This window comes from Malus sylvestris, chromosome 17, assembly GCF_916048215.2.
Source record: "Malus sylvestris chromosome 17, drMalSylv7.2, whole genome shotgun sequence".
Taxonomy (NCBI): domain Eukaryota; kingdom Viridiplantae; phylum Streptophyta; class Magnoliopsida; order Rosales; family Rosaceae; genus Malus; species Malus sylvestris.
This window is the reverse complement of record NC_062276.1, coordinates 27,612,415-27,629,717: the sequence shown is the minus strand read 5'-3', so window position 1 is coordinate 27,629,717 and position 17,303 is coordinate 27,612,415. Positions and strand designations below refer to the sequence as shown.

Below are 17,303 nucleotides of genomic sequence, written 5' to 3'. Positions count from 1 at the left end.
ACGTTGAAATGAAGGAAAGTTTATTTATTGATATCCTCGATAAGTTACAAATATGTACATATACTTGAGTCAAAATAAACAAACAAGAGGGAGCCTTCACAAAGGTTGCTTAGGAGAAGTCTCAGCAGTCGGTAGAGCCCCAGAAAGAGAAGGCACCGGAGGGGGATCATTCGGAGCCTCAGTACTGGACAAAACCCTAGAAGGAGGAGGCATCAGAGGTTGATCATTTGGAGCTTCATTACGCGGTACAGCCCCAGAAGACGAAGGCAATAAATGCCTTTGGAACAAACTCACAAATCTCTGATGATCAAGTAAAACCTGACCATCATATTCCTTCATCTGGTCAAGCTTCCTCTTCATGTTTGTAGCATAGTCATGTGCGAGCCGGTGCAACTGTTTATTCTCATGCTTGAGCCCTCTAATCTCCTGTTTGAGACTCATCACTTTAGCCGCCAATGATTCAAATTGGCGGGTTCGAGCAAATAGGCGTTGGGCCATATTAGACACAGAACCTGCACACTGAACACTGAGAGTCAGAGAATCCTTAACAGCCAACTCATCAGACTGTTTGGAAAGTAGTCTGTTATCTTTGGGAGTGAGAAGGTTCCTGGCCACTACCGCAGCGGTCATATCATTCTTCATCACGGAATCCCCAACGGTAAGAGGACCAGTAGGGGAGACGAAAGATGGGCGCCATATGTTGTCTGGAGAAGGCGGGGCTGCCTCTTCAACAAGGTTCAAGTCAAAACGACGGTCGGAGGGGCCAGACATTTTCAAAGGTGTTGAAGAGAGAAGAGGTCGGACAAATCAAGATCTTAGAAGTGCAAGAATGGAGCTTCTACTGGTGGATATTCAAGTGTGCTTTGGAACTTAATGTCAGCTCCTATAAAAATCTGCACTCGACGAAGCTTCAGAAATCGAAGAGGCGCCTGCTCAGAAATCGAAAAGGCGTTTGCTTTCTCAAAAGCTGGGCTGCTCAGAGACCACGAGGGTCGATCTCAGAAATCGAAGAGGCGTTTGCTTTCTCAAAAGCTGGGCTGCTCAAAGACCACGAAGGTCGATCTCAGAAATCGAAGAGGCTTGCTTTCTCAAAAGCTGGGCTGCTCAAATACCACGAGGGCCGATCTCAGAAATCGAAGAGGCACCTACTTTTCCAGCCTTGTCAGCACCTGTCACACGCACACTCAGCTTTGCGGAAATTATGGGCATTCTGTCGAAGATTTCTGGCGAAGTAGAAAGCACATGAATCATACTGTTCAATCACCCACTTCCCACACGCAACAGTAACTCATGGGTACCACAGATAACTTTGCCAAAGTTCTCTGACAAAGTTGAGACACGTGAAGCTTGCAGCTCCCGCTACATCGCTCTGACCAAGAAGGGTAAAAGAATTGCAAAGAAACAACACTAACAAAGTTTAGACACATAAATTTTGAAGGTCTAGCTACCATATTATTACCCACAAGGGTAAAGGAACAGTACCACTGCTGGATAATTGGAAAGTCCCGGTGTGTCAACCTCTGTGCTTCGTGGCAAGGTAGACTAGCAAACATGCCCAACCTTTACTCACATTCGAGAAAACACTCCCAACAGGATTGCTTGCCCTAAAATCGAAGAGGCACCGCCCTCCGAATCTCGAGAGCCAGACTCCCAACATGATTACTTTCTCAAAAATCGAAGAGAGGGTAAAGGAACAGTACCACTGCTGGATAATTGGAAAGTCCCTGTGTGTCAACCTTTGTGCTTTGTGGCAAGGTAGACTAGTAAACATGCCTAACCTTTACTCACATTCGAGAAAACACTTCCAACAAGATTGCTTGCTCCAAAATCGAAGAGGCACCGCCCTCCGAATCTCGAGAGCCAGACTCCCAACATGATTACTTTCTCAAAAATCGAAGAGAGGGTAAAGGAACAGTACCACTGCTGGATAATTGGAAAGTCCCTGTGTGTCAACCTCTGTGCTTCGTGGCAAGGTAGACTAGCAAACATGCCCAACCTTTACTCACATTCGAGAAAACACTCCCAACAAGATTGCTTGCTCCAAAATCGAAGAGGCACCGCCCTCCGAATCTCGAGAGCCAGACTCCCAACATGATTACTTTCTCAAAAATCGAAGAGACACCGCTCTCCGAATCTCGAGAGCCAGACCCCCAGCAGGATTGCTTTCTCAAAAATCGAAGAGGCATCGTTCTCCGAATCTCGAGAGCCAGACCCCGACAGGATTGCTTGTTCGAAAACCGAAGAGGCACCACTTTCCCAACTTCAAGAGCTGGATCTCTTTGGATAAAGCTTGTCTGTAATCTTCACACGCAACATCAGCTTTCCAGATACCACAGACCACTTTTTCAAAGTGCTCTGACAGAGTTAAAACATGTGAAGCTGGCAGCTCCCACTACCGTGCTATGACCAAGCAGGGTAAAGGAATAGCATTATTACTTGATGTTAGGGAGACTCCTATATATGTCGACCTCCATCCCTAACGGACAGGCAGACCTGCAAAAATGTTCAACCCTTTCTCTTATCTGAGAGGGCACTCCCAACGAAGCCTTTCGAAATATTCAGCTTTCTTTCCCCCCGATAATACCTCTGTAAACAAGTTATACTAGAGCAAGAATATCTCATATCATCAGGGTTAAAAGCAAGAGTATCCCATATCATGTTTTTTCCCTGTCTTTTCCTTTGGCCTTGTTCTTACCTGCAAGACAAGGAGAAAGAGAGCAATCAGTCAGCACTTGGAATCAAGCTTCCAGCCAGGAACTGACTGCCTGGAACCCCTTACCTAATTACTTACCTGGCATTACTCTCGAGTACTCATCTTCAACATCTTATGCTTCCAGGGAAGATATCGCATCTGCCTGAGGAACAGATAGGGCAAGTGAGAAGGATACAAGGAAGCATGTGGAGACAAGCGTAACAGCACACGTGCCGATACATCCACTACTCTGTCAAAAGCAAAAGTATCCCATATCAGCAGGGTCGAACGTACTCTAGATTTGATGGACTTGTTTTGACCCTCAAATTCTTCAGTCAGCCTTATACTCTGGAGGAAACCAGAAAACCCTCCAGCCCGGTTCAAGAATAAGCCTGTGGAAAGTTACTTCTTCAAAAGCAAAAGTATCCCATATCATTTCTTCTCATTTTTCTTCTCTTTATCCTTCATGCTGCCTGCAAGATAGGAAGAATGTGAACAATCAGCTGGAGCTCTGATTGCTTACCTTGTCTGTCACCTCTTTCAGCAGATCCCCTAGCCCGGCGACTTGGGGGACTCCTACTACATGGTTTGTATCGCGCTTGACCAAGCCTGAAACTACAAGTAAGCTTCAAGTGAAATTGATACATTACCTTGTGCATCTCCACCAGTTACAGATACCACCCTGGATGGAGGAAGAGTACTTCCAGAGAAGATGCCACATCTACCTATGAGACAGATAAGGCAAGTCAAGACGATACCACACTCCGGTACTTAGAAGTTTCGTGGTTACGAGATCATTCTCCCACAATATTTCCTAATGTCATTTGTACTAAATCATTCACTTGTACTCACTAAAGGAGAGCTTGAACCTATGTACTTGTGTAAACCCTTCACAATTAATGAGAACTCCTCTATTCCGTGGACGTAGCCAATCTGGGTGAACCACGTACATCTTGTGTTTGCTTTCCTATCTCTATCCATTTATATACTTATCCACACTAATGACCGGAGCAATCTAGCGAAGATCACAAAAAGTGACCGTTTTCGATACCTAGGATCTATCTTGCAAGAGAACGGAGAATTAGATGGAGATCTCAACCATAGAATACAAGCTGGATGGATGAAGTGTAAGAGTGCACCCGGCGTGTTGTGTGACCGTCGTAGGCCACTGAAGCTCAAGGGAAAATTTTATAGGACGGCAATAAGGCCAGCGATGTTGTATGGCACAGAATGTTGGGCGGTGAAGCATCAACACGTACACAAAATGGGTGTAGCAGAGATGAGGATGCTTCGTGGGATGTATGGGCACACGAGAAAGGATAAGATTGGGAATGAGGATATCCGAGGTAAAGTAGGAGTAGCCAAAATTGAAGGAAATATGAGAGAAAATCGGTTCCAGTGGTTTGGACATGTGCAAAGAAGGCCTACTGACGCTCCGGTTCGAAAATGTGACTACGGGACAGAGGTTCAGGGCCGAAGGGGTAGAGGAAGACCTAGGAAAACTTTGGAAGAGACCCTAAGAAAAGACTTGAGTACTTGGATCTAACGGAGGACATGACACAAAACCGAGCGCAATGGCGTTCTAGGATTCATATAGCCGACCCCACTTAGTGGGAAAAGGCTTTGTTGTTGTTGTTGTTGTTTGTTGTATATGTCTCTAGGGTTGGGTGTTTCATTGTTGGTTCGGTTTCCTACAATACATGCATGGCAATAGGGTTGCGTGCTGTAATGAAAATACCTTTGTTGTTGTAGCGTTTTAGTATACCTCCCACGTGAACAATTCAGTTATATTCATTAATTGGATGTATTTCCTTGTGCAACAAGAGTTCTTTAATATTCTTCGTTAAGGTTTGGGTTATTGATCAAATGAGTTACATATATGAATGTGCTTCACATAGTATGTGTAGTTGTATTACTAGCCAGATGAACCATCTTGTATTTCACCTTAAGCAATGGTAATTCACTACTGATCTCATGTTGATATTTATGCAAGTAAGTTGGAGACGTTTCTCGTTTCGATTAGTAGTGTAATAGCGATTAATTAGGTGCATTTTGTTAAGCAATTGTTTTCATTGTATTTCTAGAAGTGATATATGATAATAGTTGTGGCACAAAATTCTTTTTGGAAGTTTATACCATACGTCTTGCAACTCAGTGTAGTGGTTTAAGATAATTTACAGGGAAGTGTTTATTGCTCTTAGCCTGACCAGCCCTAACTTGAGAGTTGTCTTTGCTACGTAAAAGAAAGAATCACATCAGAGAATTTTGTCATGAATCATTTACTAATTACTTTTCTTTTTTATAATCTTTATGCACATTGAATTATTTTAGGATTTTAACTCTTGTTCAATTTCTCCCGTATATAGAAATAATTTACTCGATTTAGAGTTCAGGATGTGATGAAAGTGATGTTCTGACTCAATATGTGACAAATTAACAAGGTTCCGTGCCTGCGTGCTGTAAGAAAGATGCATTGTTCGTTGTATCGTTTTAATATACCTCCCACATGAAAAAAGTTGAAAACACATTGTTTATATTCGTATTAGCTCTGGTTATATTTCCCTCTGCAAACAATAGTTATTTAATATCTTCATTAATCTTGTTTCTCAGGAGTAAAGTCTCATTAGATCTCTTGTCTAGGTGTAATATTTTTCTCTTAATCAGGTGCACAATCCGTTATAGTATAATGTTGACGGATTCAGTGAACTTGACATTGTTTCATAAACTAGCTTGTTAGTTGTTGAAAAGCCAACTAACATAGGAGTTAGATTACATTCAGACGAAGTGCCTCTGATAATTCGAAAACCAAGATGAGATCGAGTTAAAATTTCCCTACATTCAAATCACAGACGAACATTATTTCTAATTTCTATTTTACTCTAGTTGAAGTAGTCTTCATCTTCATACTTAGTAAATGCGAACGTATATGTAAGCCGAAGTCTGGCAGCTGTTGCAGTTCTTGCGTTCTGATCATTCCTCCCAGGGGCTGATATTTATTCAAGCACAAAAAGGATGATCGCATTGTACATTAGTTACAATTAGTTTAGAGGATTAGTTATGGATGCTTTGTAGTTTCCCTTGTTGTTTACAAATATGTGACTACATAAATGCTAATGAATCAGCGAAAGGAAATTTTTTTTCTTCATGCACGTTGTACATCGTTTTTGTTTGAAACAATCACTTACATAGATGCTAGTTCCCGCTCATAAGATCTGTTTGACTATTTCTAGTTTCTGGAAGAGTAACCAACTTCGGACGAACTGGATAATTAAAACATGAACCAATAATCTCATGTTGGATTAAATAGACATAAAGCCTCGGTCATTGTAAATGTAATGTCGCTTTTACTTTCATCGATGTGTAATTATTTTTTTTTTTTTAACAAACGATATTCTACACTAAGGGGGAGGGGATGGGTTTAGCCTCACAATGTGTTATAAATAAGGGAACTTTAACGAAAAGCACCTGGTACTGTTCACTTTAACGAAAAATCACATTTTTACACTAAAAAGTCAATCCTGGTACTATTCACTTTACCCTTTATTTTGTCCTTATCATTAAAACTCAAAGTTTTCAAGCCCTTTTCATTAGTTTTCCTTATAAATAATGTGGTTCAAATTCGCCTTTGATGAAAATCGAATCTAAAACCTCTCACTTAATCGCTGTGTATTTATCCAACATATATATGGAATTGTGACCGTTACCAACTAGAATTTGGTCTTAATCTGAACCAAATGGATGATCTGTTGGCGTGAGTCAACCATTTAATTTATGAATGTAATCCTATAATTTATTCCTTGTATAATTGGGATTCTTATTTCCTGTTATGTGGGATATTGTACAACTATATATTTACCTCCTAGAAAGAAGAATAAACACACAATTCAAACCCTAAACACTTTTATCCTGGTATCAGAGCAGGTTTCGACCTGTCTCTAAACCCGTACCCTTGTTGCCAACTTGGAGTTCTCTTTGGCTGTAAAAACAACCACCTGTTGTAAAACCAAAGGTGATATCGAAACAAGAGAATCACCTTGAACCTAATCCTAGGAAGCTAACCCATATCCACACCACCGTTTCTTTTTTCAATGGTTGAAAGCCATGCAATATTGGGTTCAACCCTTGGGCTTGCAACGCTAACATCCACAGTGAGTGTTTTCGGCCTTGCCGAGCCTGGAGCCCACCTTCCAAGCGGACTGGAGGCAGGTTCGCATGCCATTATTGGCAGCAGACTGGGCATGCGCCCGGGTTCATCAGTCAGTAATGGTGGCGTTGGTAGCAGACTGGGCATAGGCCCGCAACTTTCATTATTGAATTTGATTTCGTCCCAAGAACAATCTGATGATCCAAGTAAAATTGGCATTGCATTCACAACATCCACTAAACGAGATTCTGGTTGGATAATTGATTCCGAGGCTACGGATCATATGACATATGATGAATCCCTGTTTCACCACTTAACCGTGCCACCCAAAGAGAATGTTATCACAATAAACGGTGAAATTGCTCCAATTATAGGAGCGGGTTCCATCGCACTCACTTCCTCTCTATCTCTGCATAACACTCTTCATGTTCCTTCATTGTCGAATCATTTACTTTCTGTTGGTCAAGTTACAGAACAATTAGATTGTGTTGTACTCATATTTCCCACTTTTTGCCTACTACAGTATATCCAGACACGGACGATCATTGGGCGTGGTACTAAGAGGAGAGGGTTATATTATGTGGATGATGTGGTACCGGGCCAAGTCAACCAAGTGAGCAGTGGTCACAACAACAAGGTTAAGAGAATTTGGTTATGGCATCGTCGACTAGGACATGTATCTTTTGGTTATTTAAGAAAATTACTTCCGTCTTTATTTAATGGCATTTCAAACTCCGATTTTCAGTGTCAGGATTGCCTTCTTGCAAAAAGTCATCGTACTTCTTACCACTTTAGTCTCAATAAAAGATCAGTGCCCTTTGAGTTAATTCACTTCGATGTATGGGGTCCCTCACCAATAGCGACACACCATGGTATTCGATGGTTTGTTACCTTTGTAGATGATTGCACTAGAATGACTTGGCTCTATACCATGAAACAGAAGAGTGACGTTGGGCAAATTTTCCAACAATTTTATCGGATGATTGGAAATCAATTTTCTCTTCCTATCAAAGTCCTGAGATCCGATAATGGTGGAGAATATCTTAATTTTGAACTATCACAGTTTTTCGCAGAGCACAATATACTTCACGAGATTACTTGTCCTTAAACTCCTCAACAAAATGGTGTGGCAGATGAAACACCCCAACCCCCATTTTATTTAAAAATTGTTTTAAACCTTAATTGGTGAGCCCGTGGGGCCCACCTTGTTTATTTTTTTTATGTTTTCTGATCTCTCTCTTCTTCTTCTTCGTCTCTCCCTCCCGTAGCTCTCTCAACTCTCCCGTATCCCTCTCCCTCAACCTCTCGCATCTCTCTCTCTCCCCCTGGACTCACTTGGACCTTAGCACCATCAGGAGAGACTCGCCACGAACCAGGGACCCCTGCCTTACGAGTTTGACGACACGGAGCAAAACTCCGGCGAACCTTTTCTTCTTTTCCGTTGGGGTAAGTCTCGAATCCCTCATTCTCGTACCTAGCATAATGCTTGGTTATGATTTAGAAGCTTGAACCTTCCATTTTTTACGTAGGATTTGCTTCGGAATCGTTGTGGGTGAGCACACCCATTTTTCCGGCGAACCCGTGCACTCTGAGGGCTTTTCCGGTCATCTCCGACTGAGTTACGGTGTTTGGAAGGTAGAAACTTCTTCCTTTCTTCTTGTTCTTCATGTTTGTACCTAGATCGGAGCTCGAAGCTCTCATTTTCAAGTGACCGGAGTTGTAGCAGCTCCGGCCTTCTCTCTCGGCAAAACAAGGCTAGCCGGCCTTCCCTATTTCCTCCTCGAGCCTTAGGCCCGTGTTGTCCTAACCCAGTACCCCAGCCCATTTGGTTTTTCTTTTTTGTTAATTGTTTTTAAAACCCAAAAGGGCCTTGGGCCGGTGGCTTTTAAAAGGGGCTTAAAGCCCTGTTTTTCTTTATATTTTTTTAGGCCTTAAGGCCTTTATGATTTTGTGAACCATGTGTGTGTGTAAGTGTTTAGACGTGTGTGTGTGTGTGCGCTTATGCATGCACATGCATGCCTTGTGTGTGTGTGTGTTTTTTTTAGGGTTTGTGTAGTGTGTGAGTGTGTGTGTGTGTGAGTTTGGGCTTAAGCCCAAACCACCCCTTTTCACCCTAAACCCTTTTAACCCAAAACCTTTAGGACCCAAAACCTTAGAATTCCAAAACCCAATAGATCCTAATCCTATTTAACCTAAACCCTAATCCGGATTTCAAGCCTAAAACCCGTTTGACCTAGTTTGACCGTTGACCCCCGGTCAACGTTGACTTTAGGGTTGACTTTTTGGGTTTTTGTCTAGGACCCTTCTTAGGGTAATTCGACGTTCTGAATCTGTTTCCAATGTCCGTTTTCCCAAATTCAATTATATAGTTTTATTTATTGGACTCTTTAATGTGCTTAGGGGCAATTATTGTGACGTTTTCGTCTTCGCTAGTGGCGCAGCTTTTGGCAACTAAGTACTGTGAGTGGACCCCTTCTAAAATTACATGATTTGATAATTTAATTGCATAAATGATTAGCATGCCTACGAATTTATGATTTGATTTATGTGAAGCCTGATGATTTAATATATTGATTATCGTCTCGTGTTTTGGTGAGGAATGATTTGTTAGCCTATATTGAGCTATATTTTAATATATTGTATTTTCTATTAAAACCATGAACTGGTAGACTATCTGATAGATGACGATAGGATGCTAGAACATGTTTTTGAACCCCTCTTTATAGTGTAGACGATGATCGGTAACCTATGCTATGAAGTGGTTATTTATGAGAGACGTAAATATTTGTGCATACCTAGTAGACACTATGCCGCATGGGGCGAGGAACTGGTGTTGGCATTTAGGTCGGGAGAAATAATCCCTAGCTACGGGCTGAGGGACATGGAGCAGGTATTGGGCCGGGAGTTGGTAATCTCTGGCTACGGGCGCAGAGACCACGGAGCAGGCATTGGGCCGGGAGTTATATTTATTCGGTGATCTTACTAGCAGCACACCGTGCTTACGAGACGATTTATGATGCGTTTACTGTTTTGATTTCCGCGATATGGCTTTTGAGATATTTTGGCATGCTAGGATTTTGATTTAAATCCATCACTTATTATGCTAGTAGTTTTCATTATTAAACTTTGGGGGTTAGTACATTGATAACTTTTTTAATATTATTATATATATGAACTTGGTCCACTTACCTTTGTTTTGCGCCCCCATTCAGGACTTAGAATCAAGGCACCTAATCCTGGCGTAAAGGCACTTCCGCAGCAGCATCTTCGGATCCTCTCGAATGTAGGACTCACTTCTTTATTCATTCAATTTTATCTCAATTATTTTTAGTGATTAGGTTTAGTTGTATGTTCTGAATACGTTCTTAAATTGTTAATTCATTGTATTTTAAATTCATAACCCTTATTTATTTCTTATTCTTAGCTTTTGTATCAATTAATGGCTTTCGTCACCCTCGGGTGTCGGCCAACACGTGTCTATCCTGGTATTCGAGGAATATCAGGGTCGGGGCGTGTCAGCAGAACATAAGAACAAACATATCTTGAAACAACATGGGCTCTTCTAATTGAGGCTCATGCTCCTCATGTCTATTGGGCGGATGCAGTTATGTATTTCGTTATCTTCTTAATCGAATGCCCTCTCGAGTTCACAACTTCCAAACTCACATGGAAGTCTTGACGGATTATGTCACATTACCATCTTCTCTTCAATTATCACCTCGCATATTTGGATGTGTGGCTTATGTGCATCTTCACAAGAATCAACGAAGTAAATTGGATCCGTGTGCTGTTTGTTATGTGTTTCTGGGATTTAATAGCCAACAAAAGGGAATCAATGTTACCATCCACCTACTAAGCATTTCTATGTCACCATGGATGTCATGTTTTCCGAAACGGAGATGTTTTTCATCTTTGATCAAACCCATGGTACTCTTCAGGGGGAGTTGAATAGTAAAGACGAAGACTACAGTTGGTTTGATGTTCCACATGAACGAGACAGTTGGCATGGTCCTAGTGGTACAGGCGAGACCGAGACTGAAGACTTAAGTGTTATAAGCAACCCACCTGACCATGCCTTACCAGAGGGTCGCGACACATCAATTCAAAGCCTAACAGTAGGCCACGACATAGCAGTTCAGAGCCCGGTAGTGACTAATGACACAACAAGCCAAAGCCCAGTAGATCTTAACCGTGAAACCCCTAACTAAGAGATAGCTCATGTAGCGTCGAATAATAGGCCTACACCATTTATGGATTCGGTAGAATGTAATGGGTTTGCGAGTGATACTGAGACTGTGCAAACAGAAAATAACCCTCATTCTCCTCCACTAGTACACGTTCATGTCCCCGTGGATATCCAAGAGGTACGTTCTCATACTCCATATATTGTTGAAAATTCCTATATTTTACCTCCTAGGTAAAACCGCGGGAAACCACCTGACATGTTTTCTCCAGAAGGAAAAGTGAGATATGCAATTGCACAGTATGTGTCCACTTATCGACTATCACCCAAGTAAGCCATGGTGAATCAAATGGCTAGGATTAAAATTCCAACAAAAGTGGAAAAGGCTTTACTTGATCCCCATTGGGTAGAAGCCATGGGAGTAGAGATAGAAACCTTACAAAGAAACAGAACGTGGAATGTAGTGTCACTACCATAAAGGAAGAGGCCAGTGTGATGTAAATGGGTGTTCACTATAAAGCACAAGGCGGATGGATCCATTGATAGATACAAGGCAAGATTGGGAGCTAAAAGGTACATACAGACATTTGGAGTTGACTACCTAGAAACGTTTGCTTTGGTAGCAAAAATGAATACTATTCGAGTCCTTTTATCTTTAACAGCTAACTTGGACTGGCCTTTGAAACAGTTCGATGTGAAGAATGTTTTCTTACATAGAGATTTGGAAGAAGAAGTATACATGGATCTTCCACCAGGATATGAAATACCGAATGAAGCAGGGAAAGTATGTAGACTTTAAAAGGCTCTCTATGGACTCAAACAATCACCCAGAGCATGGTTTGGAAGGTTCACTGAAGCAATGAAAAAGTACGGCTATAGACAAGGAAATGCGGACCACACCCTGTTCATCAAACGCATGGGAATTAAAGTTACTTTGTTGGTTATCTATGTGGATGATATGGTAGTTACTGGTGATGACACAGAAGAGATAAAAGGGCTGCAGAGGTATCTTTCATCAGAATTTGAGATGAAAGATCTAGGAGGCTTGAAATACTTCTTGGGCATTGAAGTTGCTCGTTCTCGTGATGGTATTTACTTGTCTCAGCGGAAGTATGTTCTTGATCTTCTCTGAAACTGGAATGTTGGCTTGTAAACCAGTTGAAACTCCCATTGTGCAAAATCATCACCTGGCAATATACCAAGATCAAGTTCCTACTGATATAGAAAGATATCAGAGATTGGTAGGATGGTTGATTTACCTATCACTTACATGTTCGAATATTGCGTATGCATGCAATTAGTGTTGTAAGTCAATTCATGCATGCTCCTAGAGAGGATCACATGGCAGCAGTGATGCGTATACTGAATTATCTAAAAGGTGCACCAAGTAGAAGACTGATCTTCATGAAGCATGGACATATGAAGGTAAATGGGTATACTGATGCTAATTGGGTGGGAAACATTACTGATCGTCGCTCCACATTAGGCTACTTCACAATCATAGTAGGAAATCTGGTAACTTGGAGAAGCAATAAGCAAAATGTAGTGGCTAGATCCACGACCGAAGTAGAGTACATAGGGATGGCACGTGGAATTTGTGAATTGTTATGGCTTAGGATTCTTCTCATTGAGGTTGGGTTCAAGCCTCAGGGATCTATGTTATTATAATGCGACAATCAAGCTGCAAGAGAAATAGCCAATAATCTCGTTCAACATGATCGTACAAAGCATGTGGAGGTAGATAGACACTTTATCAAAGAGAAGTTAGATGTCAAATTGATTGATATTCCATATGTGAGGTCTGAAGAACAATTAGCAGATGTGTTAAATCATGCGGTTTCAGTAAGGGTGTTTCAAGACTCACTTGACAAGTTGGGCTTATGAGATATCTATGCACAAACTTGATGGGGAGTGTTGGCGTGAGTCAACCATTTAGTTTAGGAATGTAATCCTATAATTTATTCCTTGTATAATTGGGATTCTTATTTCCTGTTATGTGGGATATTATACAACTATATATTTACCTCCTAGAGAGAAGAATAAACACAACACTTTTATCTTGATCACTCAAGCTCTCCATTTATTTGCAAGTCCTACGTGCTTTAAAAGCTCAAAGTGGATACAAAATTTGCCTAGGACTTGGATGCTTTTCATTGTTGGTTTGACAGTCTTTTTATTAATATCAACAGAAGAAAGGAATTTAATGTCTGCGTGTTGTACTTTTTTCGTCTTATATTGCTCATTTGTGATAGAAATGTTACGGGTTCGAGTCGTGGAAACAACATTTTTGTAATGTAAAGGTAAAACTGCGTATGATATACGTCCCCCTCTCCCCTGACCCTCGCAAAGCACAGAGCCTTGCTGGCTTAGGGTTGCCTTTATTAATGCTGGGTAGACTATTCAACCAAATTCGCAAACCATGTGATGTGTCACAAAAAAAAAGCATGTTAATCAACACTTAGATAATAATTCAATTATCAACAACTACGTGATGAGATTTACAAAATATAGTTTACATAGATGATTTCTCTAGCATTCCCCGCATGAAAATGCATCAAGTATTAGTGCAGCTTGTATTTCTTTTTGCAATAAGAGCTGTTTAACATTTTCCATTAAGATTTGTTACATATATATATATATTTTTTTTTTACCCAAACGATATTCTACTTTAAGGGAAGTTTTCGTAATTTACTGAACATGATTTTGATTGCTCTACAATATAATTTGGCTTCGCTGGGGTGAGTCTAGTCATTTGGGGTTAGTTTGGGATTGTAATGCTTTAAAAAAAAAAAAACAGCTTATTAAAAAATCTGGAACATCAAATGTTGGTAAAACAAAAAAAAAAGTGATATTTTTGAAAACTGTTGTCGACGACAGTAGAAAAACATAGAAAAGCAGAAGTAGGGTTTATAATGCTTAAAAAAAAAGCTTTTTATTTCAAAGCTAGTAATTAGTGTGCATTTAATGAAGTTTTCAAATGGCAAGTATACCTCCATCATTGTCCTTACATTATTTTCTTTGACAATTATTATATCACATTAAATACCATATCATTTTGTCACTCAGTATTACAGTTTGATGGTATTCCTCTTCATTTGGAAGTGAGAGGTTTTAGGTTCGAATATCGTGGATGACTAATTTGATACCAAATTAGAATGCCCATTATGTGGCTTAGCCGAACTCCCTCTCTCCTTAGTGTTATAATGTCAATGTATTAAAAAAAATACCATGTAAGATCCCACATCGCCCAAGGGAGTGATCCTTATATGTATATTTTCATCCCCACCTAGCACGAGGACCTTTGGGAGCTCATTGGTTTTGGGTTACATCAGAACTTCGAAGTTAAGCGAGTAGCGTGCGAGAGCACTTCCATGATGGGTGACCCACTGGGAAGTTCTCGTGTGAGTTTTCAGAAACAAAACCGTGAGGGCATAGTCGGGGCCCAAAGCAGACAATATCGTGCTACGGTGGTGGAGCGAGCCTGGGATGTGGTGGACCCCGGGCCGGGATGTGACAATTTGGTATCAGAGCCTAACCCTGGCCGTGGTGTGCCGACAAGGATGTCGGGCCCCTAAGAGGGGTGGATTATAAGAACCCATATCGTCCAGTGGAGTGATCCTTATATGTATATTCTCATCCCTACCTAGCACGAGGCCTTTTGAGATCTCACTGGCTTCGGGTTCCATCATAACTTCGAAGTTAAGCAAGTAACGTGCGAGAGCACTCCCATGATGGGTGACCCATTGGGAAGTTCTTGTGTGAGTTTCCAGAAACAAAACCATGAGGGCGTAGTCGGGGCCCAAAAAGGACAATATCGTGCTACGGTGGTGGAGCGAGCCTAGGATGTGGTGGACCCCGGGTCGGGATGTGACATACCATATCATTTTTAGTTATTTAACATATTTACAACAATTTATATAAAGTTTACAAAATACTCAGACACTTTTTTTTTTTGTCAAAAGTACTTTGACAAAAAAAAGTTTACCAAACACTCAATAACTTTATTTTACAGCTATTTATTCTCACATTACAATAAAAACATTTTAAACAAAACACAATAATACCAAACTAGCGTCCAATGACATGATGAAATATTTGTAAGTTTGAATTTTAGTTAATAAATGCACGTAGTCCAATATTTTAATGGATAAGTTGTTGGATTTTTATGTATGCATTCCGTTTGAAACTCCCACCTCCCCAAATTATAGTTTTTTTTATAAAAAAAAAATTAATTAATAAACATGTCGTCTTGTGTTGGTTATTTCAAGGGAGAAATTTTTGATTGTGATAGGAACACACATGTTATATCATGTATTTTTATGTAAATGATGAGAAATTTTATTTTTTAAATTATTAATTTTTTAACATACATACCCTACTATTATATAATGACACATAATATATTATTATGAGCTGATCATACTGAAATTTCCGATTAACTTAACTTTAGAGAGTAGACTGACTTTAAACATCAATATCAGCAGCCAGGTTTGAATAGGCTTTCTATTAACTGTCAAGAAAATGATGCCCTGACCAAATATCTTTGACCGAGGTGCTGCTGAAGAATTATTTAAGGTCTGGGAGTTTAGGCATCGTAGACCTTCCCGAAGCACAAATATCCCGAGGAAATCGAACAACCATGTCAGAATACCTTCCCGAAGAAATTATAGTCCAAATTCTTCTTAGGCTTCCCGTCAAACCTTTGATTCAGTTCACCTCCGTCTGCAGATCTTGGAACTCCATCATTAAACACACTAGCTTCATCAACGCACACCTCAACCTTAGCCAGAACAAAACCAGCAACAACACCCCTTCCATCCTTCTCAGGCACTGCCCCAAGGACCCCACAATTGAGCGCTATTCTTTACACTTAGACAATGACTCCTTCCTAGAACACTCAAAGCCACAGCTTCCAGTTCAGAGCTTGATCGAGTGTTTCCGAATTGTGGGCTCGTGCAACGGATTACTTCTCCTCTCCGACGATTACCATGCAGAAACCAACACCTTGATTCTATGGAACCCCTCAATAAGAAAGTTCGTCTCACTTCCAAAGCCTCATGAACCAACCTCCCCATATTATCCTGTTTATGGGTTCGGTTTTGATTCGAAGAAAAATGATTACAAGGTAGTGAGACTGGTGAATCTCCGCCAAGATGATCAAGGCCAAGCTTGCCCTGAAGTTTCGCTTTATTCACTAAATTCAGGGTCTTGGAAAACCATTTCAGCAACTGCTCCTAATTATGTCATCGCTCAGACATTTTGGTCTCAAGTTTTTATCAAAGGAGCCGTGCATTGGATTGCGTCTCATCGAAAAGAAAATGGACTCCGCAATGTGATTTTGTCATTTGATGTGAGTGGTGAGACTTTTAAAGAGATTCAGTTGCCAGAAGATTTACCACGTCAGTTTTACAATATTTCAGCTGCTGGAAAGTCTATTGCTGTGAAGCACTATGAGGAAAATACACATAGTATTTGGATTATGAGAGAGTATGGGGTGGTGGATTCATGGACAAAGAAATTCTCTATTGATAGAAATGTCACCCCGAATTTCCTAGTTATACAGATTATGGGGTGCAGGAAGAATGGCGAGTTTCTGTTAGAAATGTATGACCATGGAGAGAAGACTGGAAAGTTGGTTTCTCATGATCCTAAGAACAACAGAAATGAATTTCTAGGAATTCATACAGATCCAGGGTATTCATGTATTGAATATTACACGGAGAGCCTAGTTTTACTCGATCGAGCGAGTTGATGCACATTCCATGAAGGAGGAAGAAACGAAGGATCGTTGAAAAGCAGCTAGGTGCTTTAGTTTTCAGTTTTCATTTCGTTATATATTGTACTGTATAAAATCCTTATTGAATTAGAATATCCCTATATGTGCTTGTCTCTCGATGATGAGATTTTCTGCTCTACTATGGTTGGTAGAGTTTCTATCTGTTCGTCTGTGAGTTTAAGAAGGGGAAAAAACACAGGGAAAGTTATGTTTGTGCTTGCTATGCTAGCACATATATATATATATATATATATTGATTCAGTATATTTTTATTCTATGAGTTGTATTAGTAATGAGTGTCAACGCGAATACGACTTTAATCCGGATACTGAATGATGTGTTTTCATTATTGTTGGGGGCTGCACGACAAAGTGGAGCTTATGAACTCATTCGCCTTGGCCATCTCATCAGCTTTGAACTTGGCAATTTCGGCCTTGGTTTCAACCTTGCTAACATTCTTATTCTTACAATCAATCACCTGTTTGATGAAGTTTATGACTTGAGTGTT

General features: G+C 40.5%; 2 protein-coding genes across 2 annotated transcripts in view; one reads left to right on the top strand and one right to left on the bottom strand.

The window, feature by feature from the left end:
• LOC126611283 (uncharacterized) overlaps nt 1–17,303 on the bottom strand; it is a 63,011-nt gene that overhangs the window by 13,758 nt on the left and 31,950 nt on the right. The window lies entirely within an intron of this gene.
• Nucleotides 15,595–17,072, top strand: LOC126611281 (F-box protein At3g07870-like). Its single transcript, XM_050279494.1, has one exon. The coding sequence runs from the start codon at nt 15,659–15,661 to the stop codon at nt 16,769–16,771; it is 1,113 nt and encodes a 370-aa protein (XP_050135451.1). The 5' UTR covers nt 15,595–15,658; the 3' UTR covers nt 16,772–17,072.

What these genes read in the sequence shown, in the direction of transcription:
- LOC126611281 (XM_050279494.1), top strand. Translation starts at nt 15,659, where the DNA reads ATGTCAGAATACCTTCCCGAAGAAATTATAGTCCAAATTCTTCTTAGG.